Below are 25,370 nucleotides of genomic sequence, written 5' to 3'. Positions count from 1 at the left end.
ATGTTTCATATCTAGCCACCAGTACATCTGTTTCAAGTCATTGTACATTTCACAACTAGTGTCGTGAATTGAGCAATTGCTACTGTGAGCTTCCAGTAAAATCTCTTGTTTAACTTTAGAATTTTTTGGAACACACAATCGGTTTCAAAAGTACAAACTATCATCTAAACTAATGTGAAATTTGTATCTAGTAATTTCTCAATCTGTTCTCGTTTGGCAACCAATTCAATATCATTTTTTTAAGATTCGCGAATCTGTTGCAAAAACATCTGTTTAGCTTTTAATTCAGCTAAAATGGAACTATAATCAATAAGCCTCAAACGAGTATTCAAAGCTTTCAAAGCAAATAATGACTTCTAACTCAAAGCATCCGCAACAACATTAGCTTTTCTCGGGTGATAATTGATAATCAAATCATAATCTTTTAATAGTTCCAACCATCTACGCTGTCACAAATTAAGTTGTTTTTAGGACATCTAATATTTCAAGCTTTTTATGGTCAGTGAAAATATGACATTTTTATCCATATAGTGTCGCCAAATTTTTAGGGCAAACACGATAGTTGCAAGCTCCAAAACATACGTCGGGTAATTTTTCTCGTGCATTTTCAACTGTCAGGAAACACAAGCTACAACCTTGCCTTTCTACATTAAAACACAATCCAGATCGTTAAGCGAAGCATTGCTAAAAGTTACAAATTCTTTGCCGAACTCCGACTAAATGAATACATGGGCTTCAGCTAACATCAGTTTCAACTGATCGAAACTCTGCTAACATTTATCTAACTAGAAAAACTTTACATCTTTCTGAAGTAGCTTTTCAATGGTAAATCAATCATTAAGAAACCTTTAACAAAATGTCTATAATACCCAGCCAAACCCAGAAAACTTATGATTTCAGTGACATTTTTCGAAGGCTTCCGGTCCAAAATAGTTTATATCTTACTCGAATCCACTCGTATATCATCTGTTGATACCACGTGGCCCAAAAAATTGACTTCTCGAAGCCAAAACTTGCATTTTCTAAATTTTGAAAATACTTTTTTCTCGCACAAAGTCTGCAATACAATGCTTAAATGCTAGGCATGCTCAATCTCATCCCTCGAATAAATCAATATATCATTGATGAAAACAATAATGAACTTGTCTAAATACGGCCAAAATATTATGTTCATCAAGCCCATGAATACTACAGATGCATTCGTTAAACCAAACAATATAACTAAAAATTCATAGTGTCCATTCCTGGTTTTAAAAGTTATTTTGGCACATCTGAATCTTTAACCAGAAGCTGATAATATCTAGAACAGAGATCGATTTTAGAAAATATCATCGCACCTTTTAGTTGATCAAACAAGTCATTAATACGAGACAAATAATACTTGTTCTTGATTATGACTTTATTAAGATGTAGATAATTAATGCACAAATGCATCGATTTGTCCTTTTTCTTAATAAATAATATAGGCGTACCCTAGGGAGAAACACTAAGCCAAACAAAACCATTATCTGTCAATTTTTGCAACTGTACTTTTAATTTTTTAACTTTACCGGTGTCATTCTATACAGAGCAATCAATATTGGAGAAGTTCCCGCTACTCAATAGCAAACTCAACTTATTTGATTGGTGGTAATCCTGACAACTCTTCTGGGAATACATTTGCAAAATCACAAACAGTCGGAACTGATTCCAACTTTGATTCTGAAATTTTGGTATCTAGTATATATGTTAAATACGCATCGCACCCTTTTCAAACAATTTTCTGAGCTGCAAAAGTAGAGATTATATTTGTGGCACTGTCTAATCCTTTTGATTCAACTCTAACTGTTTCACCATTCTGACATTTCAAAACAATCTATTTTCATCTACAGTTCACAATTACATCATGTAAAGTCAACCAATCCATACTGAGAATCACATCAAATTCATCAAACGGTAACAGAATCAAATTAGCTGGAAAGTTGCAATCTTGAATTTTCAGTGGATAACTTTTACAAAATTTGTTAACTAACACATACTGACCTAACGAATTAGTTACTTTAACCCTATTGGTATTTTCTTATCCATTACTAATGCAGTGCATATGTACGAGTGTGTTGACCTCGGGTCAATCAAAACATAAATAGTAACATCAAAAAGAGAATGTACGAGTAATTACATCAGGTGTTGAAATATCTTTCCGAGCTCGAATCACAAAAGCCCTAGTTGGTGCTTGTGCCTTAGATCAAATTGTAGTGTCCTTTGTGCCACTTCGACTAACTCTGGCATTTCTACTATTTTTCAGTAGCTTACCTTTAGATGGCATATTCCCAAATCAAACATTTTGAGATTTATCCCTATCGGACCTATCTGGGTAGTCTCGGAGAAAATGGTCGAACAAACCACATTTAAGGCACGACCCTTTCTTCAGTCGACACTTCTCAAAATGTCTTATGTTGCATTGTTGACAGTCTAGCTTGTTATTGTTGCGAACACTACCCGCACTAGATACAAAGGTAGTTTAGGGTCTCGAACTAGCTTGCTTTCTTCGATCTTTACTCGAAAATCTAGACGGAGCTGAGATTTGATTATGAGATTCGTTCATTTTCTTTAAAAGAGAAGAAAAAGATTTTCCTACTTGTCTTTTGAAAAAGATTTTCCTACTTGTCTTTTACTCGAGTTTCAAACTTCAAACTCTGCCTTTTTCTTTGCTTTGCTAAGTTCTTCTGCTTTATGTGCCTGGTCTATTAAAACAACAAACTTTTTCAACTCTAGTATCCCAACAAGTAATTGGATATCTTTATTCAAGTCCTCTTTGAATCTAGTACACATAATAGCTTCTGATGGAATGCATTCCCGAGCATACTTACTGAGCAGTACAAACTCTCTCTCGTATTCAACTACAATTCTATAGCCCTATTTCAATTCAAGAAACTATTTTCGTTTTTATCAAGACATCACTGATTGACGTACTTTTTCATGAACTCATTTTGGAAAAAGTCCCAACTTACACGATCTTTCAGTACCATCGTTATCAACATATTCCACTACTAATACGCTTCTTCTTTTAACAAAGAAATTGCACACTTCAGACAATCATTGGGAGAACACGACAACTCATCGAAAACTTTGGTAGTATTTTCTAATAGAATTCAGCCTTTTTTGAATCATCCTCAACCTTACCATAGAATTCTTCAACCCCGTATTTGTAAATTTTATCTACAGGAGGCTTGTTTACACGTACTTGTTTCGGACCTTGAAGGATAGGGGGAGTTGGTTGGGGTACGGAAGGGGCGGATGTTGTTGAGCTATCGAATTTGTTTCATAAAATCTGTGAACCCAAACATCATATGAAAGAAAGCTTCTGAGACTCACTTCTTCTGCCTGTAAAAACAGGCTCATTATGGACAACCTATTGTACAAAGGCTTGAGCATTACTCTTCGCTTTACCGAAATCAGCTCAGTTAGATGACGTCTTTTATCTATAAGAGAAACATAATCAAATTTGAGTTATGAGACATCACACTATCACATGTTATAAAATGACATGTATTTTTAGACTCTAAACCTGCTATGTTCAATCCAGGAATCGATCAAACCGTAGCTCTGATACCACTAAATTTAACACCCCTAACCTGTCTCTGTCACCAGATTAGGATTATGGAGTATTACTATAAAAATCGAACCACTTAGCATCACATAGAAATCAATTAACCAATTTAAAATATTAACATTCCATTCAAACATTTATTCAAAGCATAAATACATTTGCGAACCTTAAACTGAGCCTATGGGGCCTTAAAAATAGTTTGAGAACAATCAATGACTAATTTGAAAGAAAATGAAAAATTCTAGAAAAATTTAAAAATTTTGGAAATAGGGGTTACATGGCCATGTGACACAACCTATACTGTGTGGCTAAAAAACATGGCAATGTGGCTAACTGTGTACAATTCGAAATATGGCTAACTAGTAACATATGAAATATACCTTTCATTCACCATAATACCAATTTGCTTAACTCATCCAAATCAAAAACATTATAACAACATCTTCCATTTCATCTTTCATGATCACATAACAATTCATATAATTAAGCTTACTTTTTTACGTCTTTATTACCTGTTGAACCAGATGAAACAACGTCAGATACACGGGAACTGAACTCACACAAAGTGTGCATATATTTGTAACCGTAACCATATCTGTAATGCTCACACGAGCTGTGAAGTGGGCCTGCTCACATGAGTTGTAGAGAATCCACAACAAATGCACGACCTCAGCCATCGGTAGGACATTCAATACTAGCACCAAAAACCATATATCCCCTAATGACATGTCATTTGTATCCTAAATATTCATGAGGTTCAATCGGGACCATTTTACATACCTAAATCCTTTAATTGCATTCCATTATACCATTTCAAATATACTTCCATGAAATGTACATTTTTCAAACATAACATTCAATCTGATTAACATTACAATTTGATCCATAATACCAAAATATCACACAACTATTAATCTAAACTAAACATAGCATAAATATTTATTAACATTTCATTCAGAACATCAAGCAATAAATTTAATCCTTATATGAACTTACCTCGACTAAAATAGTTGCAAAAATAAAGTCAACAACTAGTCCAAAACTTTAGTTTTTCCTCGATTTAAATTTGGTTGGCACGTTCTTGATATAAATAATAATTTTGTATTCAATTAAACCATTCAAAAAGCTTCAATAATTAATTCAACCCTATAACCCTTATCAATGTGAATTTACAAAATTACCCCCAATGTCTTAACCTTTATGCAATTTAGTCCCTAAACTTGAAACTTGCAAATTTACCATTTTTGGCTACCAACCATGCTAGCCGAATTTCTTAGGGATTCTAACCACCCCATATTTATCACCATTTCACCATATTTACATGAAAATTTACTAATTAAACAATTTAATCCCTAAACATTAAAATTACTAAAAGTTACTGAACAAAATATTTCTATTTAGCTTCCAACCTTAATAATCTATCAACTAAGTTGAAAACACTTCAATTTCATCAATGGCATAATGTAAAACATTTAACAGTTTTACGTATTAACCCCCAGGTTAGCTAGATTAAGCTAATATGAACTCAAAAACATAAAAATTACTAAAAATGAGTTAAAAATTCATACTATGCAATGGACTATAGTTTGGTCGAACCTTATGGGTGCAACAATGGTGCTTTTCCTCTCAAAATTTCTGTGGTAGTGGATAAGAAAGATGATATCATGTTTTGTTAGTTTAGTTTTTTTTTTACTTATTTATTAAATTACCTAATTAACCTTGCTTTTTAAATTAAATTTTGTACTTTTTAAATTAAATTTTGTACTAGTCTACTACATTATCGTCCACCATGTTTTCAATGTGTCAATTTACTAATTAAAACCCTCCACTCATGATTTTATATCCATACAACACATAATTTAATAATGACTTTAAAACTTTTATGATTTAGTACTTTTTACTTAGTTAACTATTTAAACATTAAAATTTCTTAACCAAAACTTAGTATGACTTTAATAAATACTCGTAAATATTAAATTAATAATATTTATTGACTCGATTTTGGAATTATGGTATTAAAGCCACTGTTTTTACACTAGTGAAAATGGGTTGTTGCAGTGGCGGTTGTATAAAATACATGGGGTTAGTGAAAGGAATAGAGAAATATGAATGAAACTGGCCGAGAGGTACTACAGAAATCAGTGTCCCTTCTTGGGTTGGAGCCGATGACGAACTTGCCTCTGCACATGTTGTCGACCTAGTATTCCGAGCCCTCATCGTCACCTCTCACGAATTTCCCTACTCCTTGCCTCTATCTACAGTATATATAGATTCTTGTGTTGTTTGAACCATGGCATGTACTCATTCAAGGTCACTATTTTCTATTCCAAATAAGGTTCACGCAAGGGTATGGGTCCGTACCTTTGTTCCCAGATATCGATATATTGCTTATAGCCTTCCTGTCAGTTTTCCTTGACTTTCCCACGTAAATCATTCTTGTTTTGTACTTTCATGTCTTGTGGTGGTGGTGGAATAGTTTGCCTCCACCTAAATTGTCATATCACTCGAATATATTAGTGCATCTACATCGTCGCGTAAACTACAAATGGCACATTTGCGTCCCACATCATCCGATTTCTAAAACATTTGGGCAGGATGCATCCTACAGCTGTCGGGTCGACGTATGGTATCCATTCAAACTGTAGTTAACAATTGTAAATCTTGTTATCTATGAAATATTAAATTTAAAATTATAATGTATTTATTATATGTTTGAAAATTTTAAAAACTAACCTCCAATTCAAATCTTTGATCTAATAGTAGTTGAATATCTTTAAGATACTTTGGTAGTCCCAAAGAACTTGCGTCGTAGTTCCACTTACTTAAATAATATGTTAAATTAAACATAAAAATAAAAACAAAATCTATTATGGTAACTATATTGTCAAATGAATTTTACCTTACCACAAGTGGAAATATATAAGGGCCGGTGACTTAAGGACGTAAAAATGGTATCTATCATCGTGCCCATGGCTGCAACATAAGTAAGCAACCATTGACTTTCATTTTATTCGGTTCGACCACCCGACACAATTCCCGATACAATGTGCCCAACATGGCAAATCCCCAACTAAGTTAGTTGCATTCCTTCAAATCGACGAGATGTATTAGCCCCACCTTAAGTGTACAAGATTTCGATATTTATTGAGCATTCAAAAATCCCTGATTAACCTTAGGATGAATGCTCAGGCGTATTGTTGTTTTTCAAGGACAGTCACGTTCTCTTCAAGCTGATTGAAATAAGCTTGCAATCATTTGATGTCTATTTGGCTACCTTTATACTTGTTTGGCACCTTTCTTTATAAATAGTGAGTAAGCTAATTTCGTCCCAATCGAATACGGACACTGGCCTTGTAACGATTGGCCCATCGACCCATAAACTTAGTTTAAAGCCATGTCCTCCAGTGTATTGTACATTCACTGTATGAAAGAAGAAATATGTGTGTCTCAGGTCTCCATCTCTCCACCAACGTGCTAATAAGTGTAGGATCCAATTTACAACCCCCGAGCATGTGAGAAACATGCAAGAATCTCGCTTCTTGCAATTGAGGTCGAATTGCATTGGGTGTCGCCTTCGATATTTTGTGCATGTAACACTCCAAAACACGATCATCCACCTATTTATATCAACAAAATACATTATAAATTTAACAATTTTTATCAACTTACAAGTAAACTGAATTAAAATTAATAAAAACACAAAATTTTCCATACCATTGCTTATTACGTGATGGAAATGTGGTTGTTGTTGAAACGAATAAGAGAATTCACCATTTCTTGATATCAAAACGAAAATTTACTAATTACAAAATAATAAACTAAAACTAGAATACTTTTATAAAAAATTATTTTGAAATCTAGAACTAAAATATTGAGAGAACTGAGAGATTAGAGAGAATAGAAAGATTTGAGAGAATTAGATTTGAGTGAAAATTCTCAAAATGAGTGGGTATATATAGGTAAAAAAAAGTGATTGTTGAGGGTTAATTTTTTTTTTACCATTGGGGGGCTTTAAATAAAGTTACCTTTGTCGGTTTTGAAAATTAACCGTTAGGGATTTTACCATTGGGTGAGCACACTTTCAGCAAAAAAGTGTCCAGTTGGACGCGCTTTTACATACTCTCTCCAAAATTAATTTATTTTCTTAAATTTCAAAAAAAGGGGCTTAGTCCTTATTTTTTTGCCTTTTTGGCCAATTCAGCCTATATATCCACTTATTTTCTTCGCAAACTAATATCATATGATAATGCCAACCTGATAATTGTTAGTTGAGAAAATTCTAGAATTATTATCTTTCTTTACAAGTGAGAACAACATAGTAAAAAATGTTTTAAATAATCTTACATTATGTCAATTAAGTAATAAAATTTTGCATTTCATCCAAATAAATCAAATACAATAATCTAACATATTTAAATAATATTCATTACTGCAAAATAGGTTTTTAGCGGCGTTTTTAGCGGCGTTTGAATAGAAAACGCCACTAAAAATCGAATAGATTGAGTATTAGTGGCGTTTTAAGAAAGCGCTGAAGATCTGAGCATTAGCGGCGTTTTAAGAAAGCGTCGCTAAAGATCTGAGCATTAGCGCGCTTTAAAAACGCCGCTAAAAGATTAAGCGAATCACGTCGTTTTACTTCAGTGGCATAGTGGCGCTTTGGAAAACGCCAATAGCTTGAGTTTTGGCGCTTTTTAAAAACCCCACTATAGATCTAAACTATTTTAAGGTTTATGGATTATGGGTTTAAGGGTTGGGATTTAAGGTTGATGGTCTATGTTTTATGATTTAGGGTTTGGAGACTATAGTTAATGGGTTTAGGGTTTAAATTAATTAGTGTTTTTTAATTTATATATTAAATAATCTCTTATATAATTATAAAAGAGATAATATTAATTTTAATATTTTAAAATTATAAAAATTATTTATTGAAAATAAATAAAAAAAAATATGAGTTGATATGGATAGGTAATTATCTATTTTGGATAAGACCAATTTATAAAAATTAAATAAGGTCTTATTTTTATTTTGAATTCGATTTTATTTTGTTCATATCTAAAACCGACTTTATAAACAATATAAATTAACTACACTATTCACTTAGCCATCGGAAAGTTAATTTCATTTTAGTTACTTAATCATGAAAAGTTACACTTTGATAACTAAACTATTTAATTAGAAGTTTTCATTTAATTAAGTTACGAAGCTGTTAAAATCAATGTTATGGCTTTCTTTAAACACTAACCCCTAACCTCTTAAATCAATAACCCTTTAACCCCCAAACCCTAAATCTCTAATCATAAACCCTTAAAACTACAAACACTAATTAATTACTCTTTAAACACCACACCCTAAATCTCAAATCATAACCCCTTAAGACTAAAAACGATAAACCTTAATCCCAACACCTTAAACCCTAAATCTCAAATCATAAACCCTTAAAACTCCAACCTGTAAACCCTAACATCCAAACCCCAATCCTTAAACCCCAAGCCCTAAAACTAACTTTTAAACCCATAAAATGTAGATCATAAATCCCAAACCCTAAACTATAACCCATAAATCATAAACCCTAAAATCTAAAAATAAATTTCATATGGATATTAAGTATATATATAATGGTTTAATGAAAGAGCAAAAAAAAAACACAAAAAAAAAGAAAAAAAAGTGAAATGGCAAAATGATTGCAAAATGTTGCCATTTTCAAGCTTTATTTTATATGTTAATTTAAAATTATAAAAATCTTTAAAAAATTAAAATTAAAAATTAAAAATTAAAAATTAAAATTAAAAATTTAATATTTAATATTTTAGTTTTTATTTCGATTAAAAGTTCAATATTCAAAATTTAAAAAAATTTTGAAAAATAATAAACTCAAAGACAAAAATTTGGAAGAAAAATAAAAAATGTTAAAATGAAAAAATTAAAATTAAATAAAAGTTTAGATATAGTGGCGTTTTTTATGAAAACGCCGCAAAAAGACTAATAATTTTTAGTTCCCCGCTCATTGCTCCCTCCTCTTCTCATCTCTGTCGCGCCCTAAATCCCCAAATAAAATTTTGTACTTACTTCTTTTTCCCTTTTACTCTGAAAATTTGCCCCCAAATTTGCCCCTCTTCTCTCCCTCGTCTCTGCAAATCAGTTTTTTTCTTCTTATCTCAATTCTCGCCCACCGCCGTCTCCTCTGATTTTTTCCTAATCTGACTTGATTTTTTACGCATTTCCTTTCGCTACAAATTCTTTCATTTTTCTTTCCTTTTTTTCTATAAACCAAAAGCTTTGGCAGCAAATTACTAATCAATGGCTTTCTACTTGAACTACAATACCCACTTTTCACTCCTTTTCTCCCTTTTGAGCTTCTCCTTCTCCCAATTCGATGTCATCGAGGCTCTATCTCCGGCCGTCGATTCTTGCAACGGTATCTTCTTGTCTTATGCTTACAATTCCGGGACCAAGTTGAAACCCACCGATCCTACCCACCAGCCCTACAAGTTCGAGTCGGTTTTGATGGTGCTCAACAACGGCGATGAGGAGCTTAAATCGTGGAAGGTTTCCGTGGAGTTTCAAAATGATGAGTAATACAAATTCTTGTGAGGTAGTCAAACTTTCTTGTGCAGTCAGATTCTGCTATTCTTTTGAAATCTCTTATATCCCATCTCCTAAAAAAGCTTAATACAAATTCTTTTTTCTGCAGTAGATGAAATTGAAACCATCCGCAAAAGTTTCCCAGCTAATGCAGTCATTAAGTCCATTAAACTCTCAGAATGGGACTCATAGTGATGCCTTATCCGGATCGAGCTCAATGGATTCCAACGGAGCAGCTTGGACTAGTCAAAATGTTTAATCCACTTGATAAAATTTGAATGCATGGGTGAAGTGGCTATCCCTTTTCTACCCATTTTTTTTTCTTTATATATTGAGATGAAAATACGATGTGCCTGTTATCATCAGTGACAGTGGATTGGAATAAGTTACAACGGATCGAATCCTAAGTTCTACCTGGGTTTTTAACATAGGATTTTTTAAGGTATAAAAACAAGATTGAGAGAGAGGGTGGGAATAGGTTTATATTATGTCTGCAATGTAAGGATATGGGGGTAAATAGTGCAGTCTCTGGGTTTTAACTAGTGGTTGAGGGGACACAATTCAACAAATAGCTTATGGTTTATTTATTTTATCATTTGAAATTGAAGAAAAGAGGAAAGAAAAATTAGTTCTATATGTTCTTTTGGGTACCCTTTTCCATTTCTTGTGCTTCTACTTTAGATTTATTTTTTTTTCACATAAAAGCAATTTGGGTATGAAAAAAAGCTAAAGATTCTGTTTAGAAGTGATGTAGTGAATGGTTTAGTAAGTATAGTAGAGCCTAACCGATTTTGATCCTGATTTTACTGATTTTAATTACATTGCCATGCAGGTCCAGACTCTACTTCAACAGATAATGAGTTCTTATTTTGAACTATTTTGGTATTCTATAAGGAATTTAAGAACAATAAATTTTAAACAGATTTAGCTAATACCACCCTTCCATTACATATTACAGCAACAAATGTTCCAAACAATGTCTGACTCCATCATTACGAAGAATAACCTTTTCATCTTATCTAGTTGTTTCTATGCGAGGGGATGAGTTGCATGATTAGTTTCTATAAAGCATCAGGGAAGTTCTGTTTTGTTGATCTTATGGTTGTTTGGTGGAGGTTTTTAAGAATTTCACTTTTGTAATAAGCATAATATTATTTGAGAAAAAATATTATTTGATAGTACTTTAATATTTTAATATATGCATATAACACTGCAGTATAAGCTAGATGGATCTCCCTCTTTAAAAAGACCATAGAAATCTTGGTTGTTTTTGCAAATTATTATATGCCAACAAGATTGAGAAATGTGATCAAATTGTGATACACTCACTTTTCCTTGTAGGTTTGATGGTCAGAGGATGCTGATGGTGATTGGGACTGTGTGCAAACTTTAGGTGAATCTATCAAATTGTGATACACTCATTTTTCCTTGTTGCTGCAGATGGTCTTGAATGCTATTGGAATGCATTTGAGTTGCCTTATACTTTTCCTGCTTCTTACCTTGACCCTCAAAACTACACTTCATTACTTCCATTATATTCTATTCCACCTGAAGTTATCTCATATGAAACTTTCACGATCCATTGGTGATATGGATGTTGGGGAGTTCATTGTTCCTGTTCCATACGTAAAGCAAGTAAAGGTTTGTCTTACTCTTTCATAATCTACTTGCATAATGTAATTTATATCTTTTAGTTTGCCTATCCTAATATCTTGATTTAACTTGTGCACTTAGTAGCATTGGATATGGATATTTTATTTGAAATGGCCACTAAAATTATATATTTTTCTATTTTTGTTTCGGTATTTCTTCAAAATTGTATATATAAAAGATATATGCAAACAATATATCAATTAAAAATAAAAATCTCATGAAATGCATTAGTTTTAGCTATTCATAAATTTCAAATCATATCAATTTATTCTTCATTATAAAATCTCAATAAGCAAAAGTATCTAGTTTTAAGTTTTGTAAAAGAAAATTTTTTATAAGCGGTTAAGATAAGTTGATTTATCTAGCACTAAACAGAGACATCAAAAAGAACATATGAATTTTGAGAAAAAAATAGAACTTTTAAGATATTCATATGAAGGCAAGAATATATGTATATATATTTGAAAAAAAGCTTCTTAACAAAAAAATTGGCTTTGTAAAAGCTGTTGGTAAATGGTAACTTAATTTCATATCCGTATCCTCATGTGTCCTATACTTGCACGTTGAAGTGCTTTTGCATTTGGAGTTTTCTTTCTTAATCAGTTTTCTTTAAAAGGGTCTGCTTGAATGAGTTAGTGTTTTATCTAAAATTAGAAGACATTTTCTTGATTGTTATTAATTGTTTTCTTTTACCAACTAGCCTAGCTATTTTCTCAGAATGTCTATTCTTTGGTGGTAGGATGATTATATCTAGTGATGGTGTTTGGGATGCGTTGTCTAATTTTGCCCGCAGTAATTAAGCTAATTTTATGCTACATTCTAACTATCATTTTTTTTCTTTATGGATTTTCACTAGCGTTGATGATGCAAATTAATCATTATTTATTCCAATATATTTGAAGAAAGGAACATTTGTTCAGATAAAATATAGTATATATAGTATATATTATTATTCTTTAAAGAATAATTTCTATATAACGTTAAACAACGATAGGAGATAAAATATAGTTTGAGGTGGAATTGAGCAAAGGCTTGAAGCTGTGATTTTGAGTTGAGTATCACAATTGTGAACTAATTTTCTCATCAAATACCATAATCTCATGGACATTTATATGCAGGAATTGGAGAGAAGAAAAAAGAACTTGAATAATTACTCTTGGGAGAAAGGGTATGAGAGAATGTGGGTGATTAAGTCAAATGGAGAAAGGGACATCATGTCCTTGTTGTGTACAGGTGTTTTCTCCCTAAGACAGGCAAGGAACCTGACATCAAGAATGGTTCAACTTAAAGATGCTTCCTTGTACTCATTCTCATACTCTTTATATTTTCCAATGCTTTCTTCAAGTAGGATACTAAGAATTTCCTGTACTATTCTTTCTGATTGGTTATAAAATAGTTTGCTCATTAGAACCTTCATTTTCTCGTCTTTTATTTATTTGTGTAAATCATTTTTCTTTGTTTAGTGACACAACGAATCTTTGAACATAATTTCTATTGAGTTACATATAAATAGTTTTTAAAAAATTGTGTATAGTTTAAAGTTCAAATTTCAAAAATAAACATAATATAATATTTATCATAGAAAATAAATATTATTTAATTGAAATATATTTTTTAAAGTTTATATTTTTTAGCGGCGTTTTTAAAAAAGCGTCGCTAAAGGTCTGTTATATAGTGGCATCTTGAAAAAAAGCGCCGCTAAATGTCATGGTCTTTAGCGGCGTTTTCAAGAAAAGCGCCGCTAAAGGTCATGGTCTTTAGCGGCATTTTTAAGAAAAGCGCCGCTAAAGGTCATGGTCTTTAGCGGCGTTTTCGGTAAAAGTGCCGCTAAAGGTCCTGGTCTTTAACGGCGTTTTTAAAAAGTGCCGCGAAAAGTCCTGGTCTTTAGTGGCGTTTTTAAGCGTTGCTAAAAGTCTGTTTTCCTGTAGTGATTACATTTCGATATTCATATTATATTTCGTAAACCAAATGCTAGTTAAACCCATTTTAATAAATTTTTATAAAAAAAAGAGTAGTTTTTGGTTTGAAGATAAATAAATTTAATTCCATTGAAAAATAGCTAATATGATCTATTTAAGTTACATTTAAACAAATTTTCTGTTAATCCAGGTTTATATGATGAATTATAAGAATACAAAAGCAATTATGAAAGATAAGTCATGTTAATTTGTGGCTAAATATAAGCTCACATTTCATATCAATCTAATTTTTCAGGTTGGTATTTGATAATTTCTGTATAGTAATTTTGTGCCCATCTTTTTAATATTATTGTTTTTAAATTTCGAAATTGTTAGAAAAGTATTTAATAGAAATGAATTCAATCATAAAATATAAAATAAGATTAGTTGTATTCTCATCTTTGATGCACATAAGTTTGAATTAAACTTAATTATTATAAGCATTAAATTAGATGCTTTAATTCAACTCAACTAACCACACAAAATCTCCAATATTGAGTTTAGTAGAAATTTTGAGATGATAACTTAAAATATTTTAGGGTAAACTATCAAAATAGTCATTTTTGTTTATTTTAGGTTACATTTTAATCATTTACGTTATCATGTTGTAATGTTTTAGTCACTGAGCTATTAATTGACGTTAACGGTGTAACGGTAAGCTGACGTGCTATGTTAAATCATCATTTCAAACGAAAATTTTCAGTTAAATTTTACAATTGGTCTCTATATTTTTTCATTTTGAGCAATTTAATTTTTTCTTTTATGTTCTTTTAACTTTTTTTTTTAAAAATTTTTCATTCTCTTTTGCTTCTCCCTCTATTTTCCTCTTTTCTTCATTTCTTTTAACTAGTTTTTCTATGTTTTCCATTTGTTAAAACTAGCCTACAAGCTTGGCTCACTCGAAAAAATTATTTTGTTTTAAAAAATAAAAGTATAAAGACTAGTTTTAATAAATGGAAAATATAAAACAACTACGTTAAAAGAAATGGAGAAGGGAGGAAAATAGAGGGAGAATCAGAAGAGAATGGAAAATAAAGAAAAAGAAAAGAAAAGAAAGTAAAAAAAACATAAAAGAAAAAAATTAAATTGCTCAAAATAAAAAAATATGGAGATCAATTGTATAAATTAACTTAAATTTTTTATTTGAAATGATGATTTAATGTGCCACGTCAGCTTACCGTTATACTATTAACGACAATTAACGTCTCAATGATTAAAATATTACCACACGATAACGTAAGTGATTAAAACGTAACATTTTAAACATAAATAACTAAAATATAATTTGAAATAAATAAAAGTCTGTGTTTGCATTAGTAGATTTTAACATTTCGTATTATATCACGTCAATATGATCGAATAATAATAATTATTTAGATTGATGTGATATCTTCATAACTCTTTTGCCTAAAATGATATTTCATTATAATCTAAAAATTAGGCTTTTTATTTAAATAACCCAAATAATTTAATTAAGTACTAAAATAACTCATTTTTTTAATTAAAGACCAAAATGACCTGAAATCTACAGTAAAAGTTGGTGGAGCCAAATAATATGGCGCCACCAACTTGCCATGTCAGCAGGGAGTATAAAAAAATTAATTTTTTGGTGGAGCCATGTAAAATGGTGCCACATGTATAAATACCATAGAAATACTACAAGTTGTGGAAAAATAGGGGAATTCAAAACATTTTTTTTTCTGGTGGAGCTAATTTAAATAGCGCCACCAGACCTGACACCCTTCTCATTTTTTTTACTTTTTTTTAACTTTTGTCTTTTTCTTTAATTTTTTTTAAGTTTTATATTTTTTCTTATTTTATTTTGTTTGTTTATTTATTTATTTTATTTTTGTTATTAATTTGAAAAATTTGAAATGTATATTTGAAATGTTTTATAATATATATTTTTTAAAATTTTAAATATTATTTTAAATTATTTTTAAATTTTGAATATTATTTTTGAAATTATGTCTTATAAATTTTAAAATATATTTTTGAAATTAATTTTTCTAAATTTTAAATTTTAAATTTTAAATTTTAAATATATTTTAAAAATATATTTTAAACAAAATGAAATAATTTCAAAAACATATTTTTAATTTTTGAAATTATTTCTTATAAATTTTAAAATATATTTTTGAAATTATTTTAAAATTTTAAATATTATTTTAAATGTTAAATATATATTTAATAATATTTAAACATTTAAAATTATAAATAAAATTTTATAAAATTCTTTTAAAAAGTTTAAATATCTTTAAAAATATTAAATATATTTTAATAATATCTATACATTTCAAATTTTTAAAATTACTAACAAAAATAAATAAAATAAATAAACAAAATAAAATAAGAAAAATATAAAACTTAAAAAATAAAAAAAATACAAAAGAAAAAAAAATAAAAAAAGTATAAAAAAAATGAGAAGGGTGTCAGGTCGGCGCCATTTAAATTGGCTCCATCAAAAAATGGAAAATTATTTTGAATTCCTCTATTTTTCCAAAACTTATCCTATTTTTATGGTATTTATACAGGTAACGCCATTTTACATAGCTTTACCAAAAAAATTAATTTTTTTATGCTCCTTGCTAACGTGGTAAATTGGTGGCGCTATATAATTTGGCTCCACAAACTTTTACTGTAGATTTCAAGTCATTTTAGTGTTTAGTTAAAAAAGTGGGTCATTTTAATACTTAATTAAATTATTTGGGTTATTTAAATAAAAAGTCAAAAATTACAATATTCACAAGAAAATTTATATGGTTTATTATTTTAAATTAAAAAATTGATTAAGTCTTAGGACTCTTCTCAAAAATGCTTTTGGAAGAAAAATATTCCTAATTAAGTTGTTTTTAAGAGAAAAATTATTTCTTTTAAATAAAAAATGGCCCCAAAAATATTTTTTCTAGAAGCCGAAAATTTTAACTTATTTTAAAAGTGGGTTCAAGTGTGTTAAAATTGTATTATTCTTTTATTTATGGGTTAGAAAAACTATAAATAATTTTAAGTATTTTCTCAAAAATAATGAAATTATAAAGAAAAAAAGAAAAAAGAAAAATGTAGAAAATTACAAAATCAATGGGCATGACCAGTGGGCAAAATGGCAGCAAAAGTCAAAAGATAATCAATCAAGGAAGGTCCAAAACAAATCATAAAACTAGATACGTGTCAGTAACAAACCGAATCTTCTTTGTTTTTGTTTTTGCCCATATCACCTAACGTTTCTCTTCTTTTCTTGTACGGCTTAGATTTCATCTCTTCATTATATACTGATAATAATCATCATCTAAAACTCTCTCATGCTCTCCTTTCTCATAAATTTCGATTTCTCTTCTTTTTGATGATTGGATTTTTGATGACGGACATTGGACATGTTGTCGTTGAACAACGGAGTGACCATCTCTAGGGCTTCCACCTACGGAGGCAGTGTCGTCGATCGTACTGATGTTATTTCCGACTCTCCGGCACTGGCTTCCGGCAAAGCTTCCATTTATGGGGCGAAACATGAGCCGGCTTCTTCCCTTGGTATTGTGCCTCATAGAGGACCTGATTCACTTGAAGGTTCGCTTTTCTCTCTCTACTTTTTTTCCCTGGTTTTCGATTTTTGATTATAAAGTTTTTATTTAAATTAAAATTGTGCTTTTTCAGCTAGATTCTCCTTTTCTTTTAACGATATTTGATTTTAGATTTTTACTATCCTAAGGTTTTAGATTTTTAGGGTTTCTTTTGTATTACGATTATATATAGTTTCTTTTGTATCACGATTATATGTATTCATAATTCTTCAAAACTAAAATCAATCAAGACTTTTTGGAAGAGTTTATTGTACAGTTTTTATTTTAAATTATTAAATGATTGAAATTTTGATCGGTATAATGTTCTTTAATTGCTTGTGCGGATGTTGGTTTGGTTTTGATGCAGTTGATGAAGATATGCAGTTGGCTCTAGCTCATCAATTGTACAAATCTGGAAACTACAAACAAGCATTGGATCATAGCAATGCTGTTTACGACCAGAATCCGCTTCGTACTGATAATCTACTTCTTTTGGGTGCTATTTATTATCAGGTTAAGAAGTTGCCTTTTCTGTCTCTTATTCTTTTAGAAGATTTTGATTTTGTAGTTTTATAATCCTATTGTGTATGCCTCAGTTGCATGATTACGACATGTGCATTGCCAAAAATGAAGAAGCCCTTCGAATTCAGCCTCGTTTTGCCGAGTGTTATGGAAACATGGCAAATGCTTGGAAGGTACTTATTAATCTTTACATCAATCCTTTCCAGCTGAAGTAAAATTTATATCTTAAGAGCTAGGGGTTTTTGAAGAACTGATGAAGGTTTATTTTTGCTCTAATATGTAGGAAAAAGGCGATGTTGATGTTGCCATTCGGTACTATATGATTGCAATTGAGGTTTGTATATGGTTATGGAACTTCAGTTTTGCCCCTAAAGCATTGTCTCCCTCCTTTGCTATTGAAATCTTTTGTCTGTTTGCTGATCTTTGGTTAAACTTTTATTGATGCAGCTTCGCCCTAACTTTGCTGATGCATGGTCAAATTTAGCTAGTGCTTACATGCGAAAAAGAAGATTTAATGAGGCCACACAGTGTTGCCGTCAGGCTCTGCAATTAAATCCTCTATTGGTATATTTTGATCTGGTTTTATGTTATTTTAATCCAATTAAATGCTCTAATTTTTAAATTAACTGGAAGTCCTGCATTTCATTTTCTTTCTTTTTTTTGGTTCCTTTACTTTCTTAAAAACTGAGGCATGGCTAGTTTCAATAAGATTTTATGACCAATATCTTTTAATTGCCCTACAGGTGGATGCTCATAGTAACCTTGGAAATCTAATGAAGGCACAAGGTCTGGCTCAAGAAGTAAGTGTCAAGGATTAAATGTTTCTACAATTTGATAACCAACTCCATAAGTAGTAGCAGAAATGTGAATTCTTGGGCTGAATTATTTAACTGATGTATTCATGCCCTTTGCAAGTCCAATGTTGAACACCTGCAATTAGAATTTTGGTTGGACCTCCTTCTATCCATATTTGGTGGAAGTGGTCTAATCTTTTGTCCAGTGAGGGTGTATATTCATTGCTGGATTAACCTGGCCTAGATTCTTACCTTCCTGCCAAACAGAATGTGAGGGGAAAACATCCTTACTAGATCTAGATTTTCTCGTGTTCTTTATCAGGTAAGTTACTGATGGAAGTAATTCATGTGTGGAACTGTGTCTCGATATCACAGTTCTGTACAGATATCAAGTTGTTTTCTACAGGCCAGGGGATCAGATGATGATTGCTCTTGTTGTAACTTCCATCTACAAAGACTCGAAATTGTCAGAATCTAACATTTTGTGCAGGCATACAGTTGTTATCTTGAGGCTCTTCGGATACAGCCAACTTTTGCCATTGCATGGTCAAACCTTGCCGGTCTTTTCATGGATTCAGGTGACTTAAATCGAGCCCTTCAGTATTACAAGGTATGCTGAATCTTGTTTCCATCATTGTTTCTTTTGTTGTTTTTATCTGCAATTTTCATTGTTCTGCTTGCTTGGATATGACTTTTTCCCTGTGCTTTCGTTCTTGAGAAGTTTCTGTGAGATATAATTTTTCACCTTTTTTAATTTTAAGAACTATTTTATATTCGTAAATTTCAAATGCAGGAAGCTGTTAAACTCAAACCTGCGTTTCCTGAGGCTTATTTAAATCTTGGGAATATTTACAAGGTAAGCCTTCTTGCCCTGTGCTTGTAATGCTGGGTCACTGCTAGTCTATGGACTGGTCTTTCTGTATCGGAGAAAAAACAATATATCTTGTTTTTGCCTTTCCAGGCTTTGGCAATGCCTCAGGAGGCTATTGTCTGTTATCAGCGAGCTGTTCAGACTCGGCCTAACTATCCAGTAGCTTTGGGTAAGTGCTGCTACTTCACCTTAGTCAACTATATTTTCTCTTTATGAAGGTTGAAATCTTCAGATGAGTTGCATCTGGCTGCTTGATTGCAGATATATATGTTTTATTTCTCCTGTTGTATTTAAGTAAATGACTAAAGTCAACAATACCTGTTTTATTTTTCTTCGAAACTATGATTTGTTTTGTGCAGTGGTTTCTCTTATCATTTTCTAATTTCTTGTTTTCTCTTCCTCACATACTGACCTCAAAGTCACTGTGTCTTAGGAAGATCGCATTTCAGCCAACATTATAAAGTGATTTCTAGACCTTACTAAGACCCAATAGTTGTCATGGATTTTGTGCTTAGGGCTATCAGAATTTTTATTATATGTTAAAGGATTTTCTTTTTAATTTATGTTATTGATGGTGCAGGGAATCTGGCTAGTACATACTATGAGCGAGGACAGCTGGATTTGGCAATCCACCATTATAAGCAAGCTATTGCCTATGATCAAAGATTTGTGGAAGCTTACAACAATTTGGTTGGTTTTCTTTGTGTCAGATTGTAAACATTATAGTTAATTCTAAGCTTTTGCTTTTTAAGTTTGCTAACTTGAATATGTTTTTAATTATTGACTTGAAGGGAAATGCATTGAAAGATGTGGGTCGTGTTGATGAGGCAATTCAATGCTATAATGTAGGTTTTTCTGGTAATCTAAGTTCTATTTTCTCATTTACAGTTATTGATCTTTTGAACTTACAATTTTTCATTGCTGGTGAAGCAATGTCTCACATTGCAACCCAACCATCCGCAAGCACTTACCAACTTAGGGAACATATATATGGAATGGTACGCTATCCTTGAATATGAAAATTTAGCTTTTGATGAGTTTTTGGTGAATGGTATTTTTACCAGATATTTTGGAATTCTAGGAACATGGTTGGTGCTGCTGCTTCTTACTATAAGGCTACACTGACTGTGACGACAGGGTTGTCTGCTCCATTCAATAACCTTGCTGTAATCTATAAACAACAGGTTTTTCTTTGGTGTTTGATTTTCTGTTTTTTCTTTTGATGCTATGTTAAAGAGTTCCATCTTTCTTTTGGCTCTATTATTTATAGAGTATTTTATTTTTACCATAGGGAAATCACATGGAAGCTATAACTTGTTACAATGAGGTTTTACGGATTGATCCATTGGCAGCTGATGGACTTGTAAATAGGGGTAACACTTACAAGGAGATTGGTAGAGTGAGGGAAGCAATTCAAGATTATATTTGTGCTATTAATATCCAGCCAAATATGGCTGAAGCCCATGCAAATCTGGCTTCTGCTTATAAGGATAGGTAAATTTTTGTCTATAATTTCTTTTAATGATCACATTCCTTGGCATCCATTTTTAAGGATCAGTAGCATCTTATGGGACTCTTGGGGAAGAAAGGTGTTTGTTTTCCTGAATTTAAACAATGTTTTCATTTGGAAATTTTTTCCAACTTCTTAGCAATGTCTTTGAGCTTTCTGTCCCTTGCCCTTTGCTAATGAATAATGATGCTTTAGTTTAGATTCTTATTCTTTGTTTGGTGTAGATTTTTATCATTTTAGTTTATTGCATTCCCTGCACTAAGGGTTGAATATCAATAAAACTTAATGTGAGTCATCATCCTTGTATAGTTGATTGCACTTTTTGAATATTAGTAAATCCTAAAATATACTTCATCATATAGGCTTTTATTGATTATCCATTATATCTCAGAAATGTGGTGGATTGATTTTCATCCAAAATGAGAAAAAACAAATTTGATGCATCCTGCTCTTGTCAATTTAGATTTATAATGTATGATTCTTTCTATTGGGGTTAAAGAAATGCCTTTTTACTAGCAATTCTTTGATTCTGAATTTGGTTTACTTGTAAATTTTAATACAGTGGACATGTGGAGGCTGCTGTCAAAAGCTATCAGCAGGCATTGCTTCTTCGACCAGATTTTCCTGAAGCTACTTGTAACCTCCTACATACGTTACAGGTACTATGGCTTGAAGTTCAACGCGCTATGGAATTGATATCTACACAAAAACTACATTTACATGCAGGGGATATCATTTTATGTAGTAGTAGGAAGCATTTTGTGGACATGCTGTTTCTTTCAAGGCATTCAACCTTTTCTAAGTGATCATATTCTTTGTATATGCCTGACTCTTAAGAGTAACCACTCATTGAATGAATTAAGGCCAAGACTTATGCAACTTGCTTCATTAATTATCTTGTGGGAATTGCTTCCTTGGAACTTGATCTTACTTCAAAGTAACTTAGTGGATTTACAGCCTTTTGTAGAGAGAACTATTGAATTGGGATCAGCTGATCTAATTTGATTTTATATTTTCAGTGTGTGTGCTGCTGGGAGGATCGGGATAAAATGTTCACTGAAGTTGAGGGCATCATCCAAAGGCAGATTAATGTGAGTATTGATATGCATGAATCTTTTTTCGTATTCCTAGTATTTTATGTTATTCCATTTCCATTGTTTTTAAGATTGGAAACTACTTCAATTAGTATTTCCTTTTTCAGTGCAATTAACCAGAAAACTTCTTTATCTCAGATGTCAGTTCTTCCTAGTGTGCAACCTTTCCATGCTATAGCATATCCCATTGATCCAATGCTTGCACTTGATATAAGGTATAAACTTCTTTTCATAGTACCATATGTAATTTTGTTGCGGTGAACTAGAGTTTTTCAGTAACATCTCTTCCCTTCTCTTGCAGCCGTAAATATGCTGCTCATTGCTCTTTGATTGCATCTCGTTTTGCTCTTCCTCCTTTCAACCATCCTGCTCCAATTCCTATTAAGCAAGATTGTGGAAATCAGAGGCTAAAGATTGGTTATGTAAGCAGTGATTTCGGCAATCACCCCTTGTCACACCTCATGGGATCGGTATTTGGTATGCACAACAGAGAGAATGTAGAGGTTGTTCTCTTTCTTTTTCTTTATTTTTTTGGGGTGCGGGGAGGGGATGGGGTTGGGGGGTAATCTTATTATACTAGAAGTTTGTGGCCATGATTGACATGAAAACATGGTGTTTGCAGGTATTTTGCTATGCCTTGAGTCAAAATGATGGCACTGAATGGAGACAGCGTATCCAGTCTGAAGCTGAGCATTTTATAGATGTCTCTTCCATGTCATCAGATATGATCGCTAAAATGATTAACAAAGATGGAATACAGATCCTTATCAACCTGAATGGGTATACTAAGGTTAATATGATCAATTTTCTCATCCTTTGTGGAACCTAATTTTATTTTCAGAGTCTAGCTGTTTTGATTGATGTGATATTATGAAATGATAATAAAAATGAACCTAAGTTCTTTTTTTTTCTTTGATTTATTTGGGTTGATACCTTATTAATAATATAAGGTGGTTAAAGTCTTATATTTTTACATTTCTGCAGTATCAACTTTTATGTAATTCTAATATGAAATGATTGTGCTGCTCAATAATACAGGGTGCAAGGAATGAAATTTTTGCCATGCAGCCAGCACCTATACAGGTTTCATATATGGGATTCCCTGGGACTACTGGGGCAGATTACATTGATTACTTGGTCACTGATGAGGTAATAACTGGTGCTTCACATAAACCTTCAATGATGTATATGTTCTTTATCTAACCTGCTATTTCTTTGCTTCCAGTTTGTTTCACCTTTGTGCTATGCACATATTTATTCTGAGAAACTGGTCCATCTCCCTCATTGCTACTTTGTGAATGATTATAAGCAGGTGATTTTTTTAAAAAAAATTGTAATAAAACAGAATCTATTCCCTGCGAGTAGAATCTCATGACAGTGAAGGCCTGATTCTTTTAACTTTTAATGTTTGCAGAAAAATCGTGATGTGTTGGATCCACATTGTCAGCACAAGCGATCTGACTATGGTCTTCCTGAAGATAAATTCATTTTTGCATGTTTCAACCAATTGTATAAAATGGATCCTGAAATCTTTAATACTTGGTAATATGAGGATGACCACCGAGTTCAATGAAAGTAATATTCATATTTTGTCATTTCACTCACTTCTTCTATAATTCAGGTGTAATATTCTTAAGCGTGTACCAAATAGTGCACTTTGGCTCCTCAGATTCCCAGCTGCTGGAGAAACAAGACTGCGAGCATGTAGGTTCTGCATTCATGTTTTCTTTGAAGATCGAAGCCTTCATAATATTGAGTTCTTTTTATTGTTATTATTATTATTATTTTTATTGATGTTGATCTTTATTTCAGATGCTGCTGCACAAGGGGTACAGCCAGAGCAAATAATTTTCACAGATGTTGCAATGAAACATGAACATATCAGGCGCAGTGCTTTAGCTGATCTCTGTCTCGACACGTAAGTATTCTCTTCCCTGCTGTCTTTAACAATTTTATTTTGATCTGCAGTTCAGTAATGATGGTTCCATTGTTATTCTTCATAGCCCTTTATGCAATGCACATACTACTGGCACGGATGTGTTATGGGCTGGTTTACCTATGGTGACTCTACCCCTTGAGAAAATGGCTACAAGGGTTGCTGGTTCACTTTGTCTCGCTACTGGTTTGGGGGAGGAGATGATTGTGAACAGGTAGGTTTTTAACATTGTCCTTGGAGAGTGTGTATGCGTGTATACTATATATACGCTGTCATATGTTTTCCTATTTAATCTTTATGTTATGATAGTTTCTTCCTGCTTTTTACAGTATGAAGGAATATGAAGAAAGGGCTGTCTCGTTGGCATTAAATAGGCCAAAGCTTCAGGCTCTTACCAATAAACTCAAGGCAGCTCGTTTAACTTGCCCTCTTTTCGACACAGCACGCTGGGTAAAGCTTAATTAACGTCGCAGGTTATTATTTTCTGCATTAGATATTGTTATAAACGCTTAAAAATTTTGGTTATAAACCATGGCAGGTGCGGAATCTGGAGAGGTCATACTTCAAAATGTGGAATCTGTATTGCTCAGGGCAGCAGCCCCAGCACTTCAAAGTCACTGAAAATGACTTTGATTTCCCTTATGATAGATAGGAACAAACGAGGATTGTAGATAAAAATTAAGAGGATATAGAAGAACCAGAAATCCTACTTAGGAATAAAGATTGTTTATTCACAATGGTAATGAGATATATTTCTGATATTTACGTCTTCTTAAAGGTGGCAATGTGATTTTACTGAGATGAGTTTCGGGTTTTATCATAGACTTTATTTACCTGATTATTCATGTGGTTTTGGAATTGAGATTGAACAAATGTTACAGAAGATCATGTATTTTACATGATTTATTGACCTCAGAAAAAGTTGGGTGTAACCCTGAGCACAGTTGGCTCAACCCAAATTCAATGAATGAGGGTTGAATTAATGCCAATCATGTGGTTGGTTTTTTTCTTTTTCATGTGACGGCAACAGGATAATCTCATGAGCACGTTGACCAAAGGTTTTGGATGGGACAGGCTTTGATACATCCCTGCACCGCCCAATATAATAAAAGGGTTTTTTCCCCCTTCTCTGTCTCGAGCATTGTTGATTGAAAGTTGAGGCAACCTTTCGTTGGGTGCGTGAGGCAATTGCCATCATCCTCAGCAGGTAGTAACTCCCTGTTTCTATTAAAATGTGTAATTTGCATGCCTAAGTGCTACCTAGAAGCAAATTGAAATCAACGCATTGTTTATGAAGCTGATAAAGA

At 32.1% G+C, this 25,370-nt stretch overlaps 1 protein-coding gene across 1 annotated transcript; it reads left to right on the top strand.

Annotated features, from left to right (window-relative positions):
- Nucleotides 1-16,902: 16,902 nt before the first annotated feature.
- Nucleotides 16,903-24,984, top strand: LOC108467033 (probable UDP-N-acetylglucosamine--peptide N-acetylglucosaminyltransferase SEC). The gene is made up of 27 exons (XM_017767489.2): nucleotides 16,903-17,343; nucleotides 17,704-17,849; nucleotides 17,933-18,031; nucleotides 18,142-18,192; nucleotides 18,306-18,422; nucleotides 18,602-18,658; nucleotides 19,143-19,262; nucleotides 19,446-19,508; nucleotides 19,614-19,692; nucleotides 20,104-20,213; nucleotides 20,315-20,368; nucleotides 20,454-20,521; nucleotides 20,605-20,707; nucleotides 20,815-21,017; nucleotides 21,596-21,692; nucleotides 22,053-22,124; nucleotides 22,266-22,342; nucleotides 22,429-22,630; nucleotides 22,750-22,917; nucleotides 23,166-23,276; nucleotides 23,353-23,439; nucleotides 23,542-23,669; nucleotides 23,749-23,831; nucleotides 23,940-24,045; nucleotides 24,131-24,277; nucleotides 24,393-24,513; nucleotides 24,602-24,984. The coding sequence occupies exons 1-27, from the start codon at nucleotides 17,154-17,156 to the stop codon at nucleotides 24,713-24,715; spliced, it is 2,973 nt and encodes a 990-aa protein (XP_017622978.1). The 5' UTR covers nucleotides 16,903-17,153; the 3' UTR covers nucleotides 24,716-24,984.
- The last annotated feature ends 386 nt before the right edge of the window (nucleotides 24,985-25,370 follow it).

The sequence above is a fragment of the Gossypium arboreum genome, chromosome 11, assembly GCF_025698485.1.
Source record: "Gossypium arboreum isolate Shixiya-1 chromosome 11, ASM2569848v2, whole genome shotgun sequence".
NCBI classification, from domain to species: Eukaryota; Viridiplantae; Streptophyta; class Magnoliopsida; order Malvales; family Malvaceae; genus Gossypium; species Gossypium arboreum.
The sequence above is the reverse complement of the archived record's forward strand: the minus strand, read 5'-3'. Positions and strand labels throughout refer to the sequence as shown.

Excerpts from the sequence above, each read along its gene's own strand:
- LOC108467033 (XM_017767489.2), top strand. The coding sequence starts at position 17,154 with ATGTTGTCGTTGAACAACGGAGTGACCATCTCTAGGGCTTCCACCTAC. Across the intron at positions 23,277-23,352 it reads ATTACTTGGTCACTGATGAG|TTTGTTTCACCTTTGTGCTA; the intron begins GTAATAACTGGT and ends CTTTGCTTCCAG. Across the intron at positions 24,514-24,601 it reads TTTTCGACACAGCACGCTGG|GTGCGGAATCTGGAGAGGTC; the intron begins GTAAAGCTTAAT and ends AAACCATGGCAG.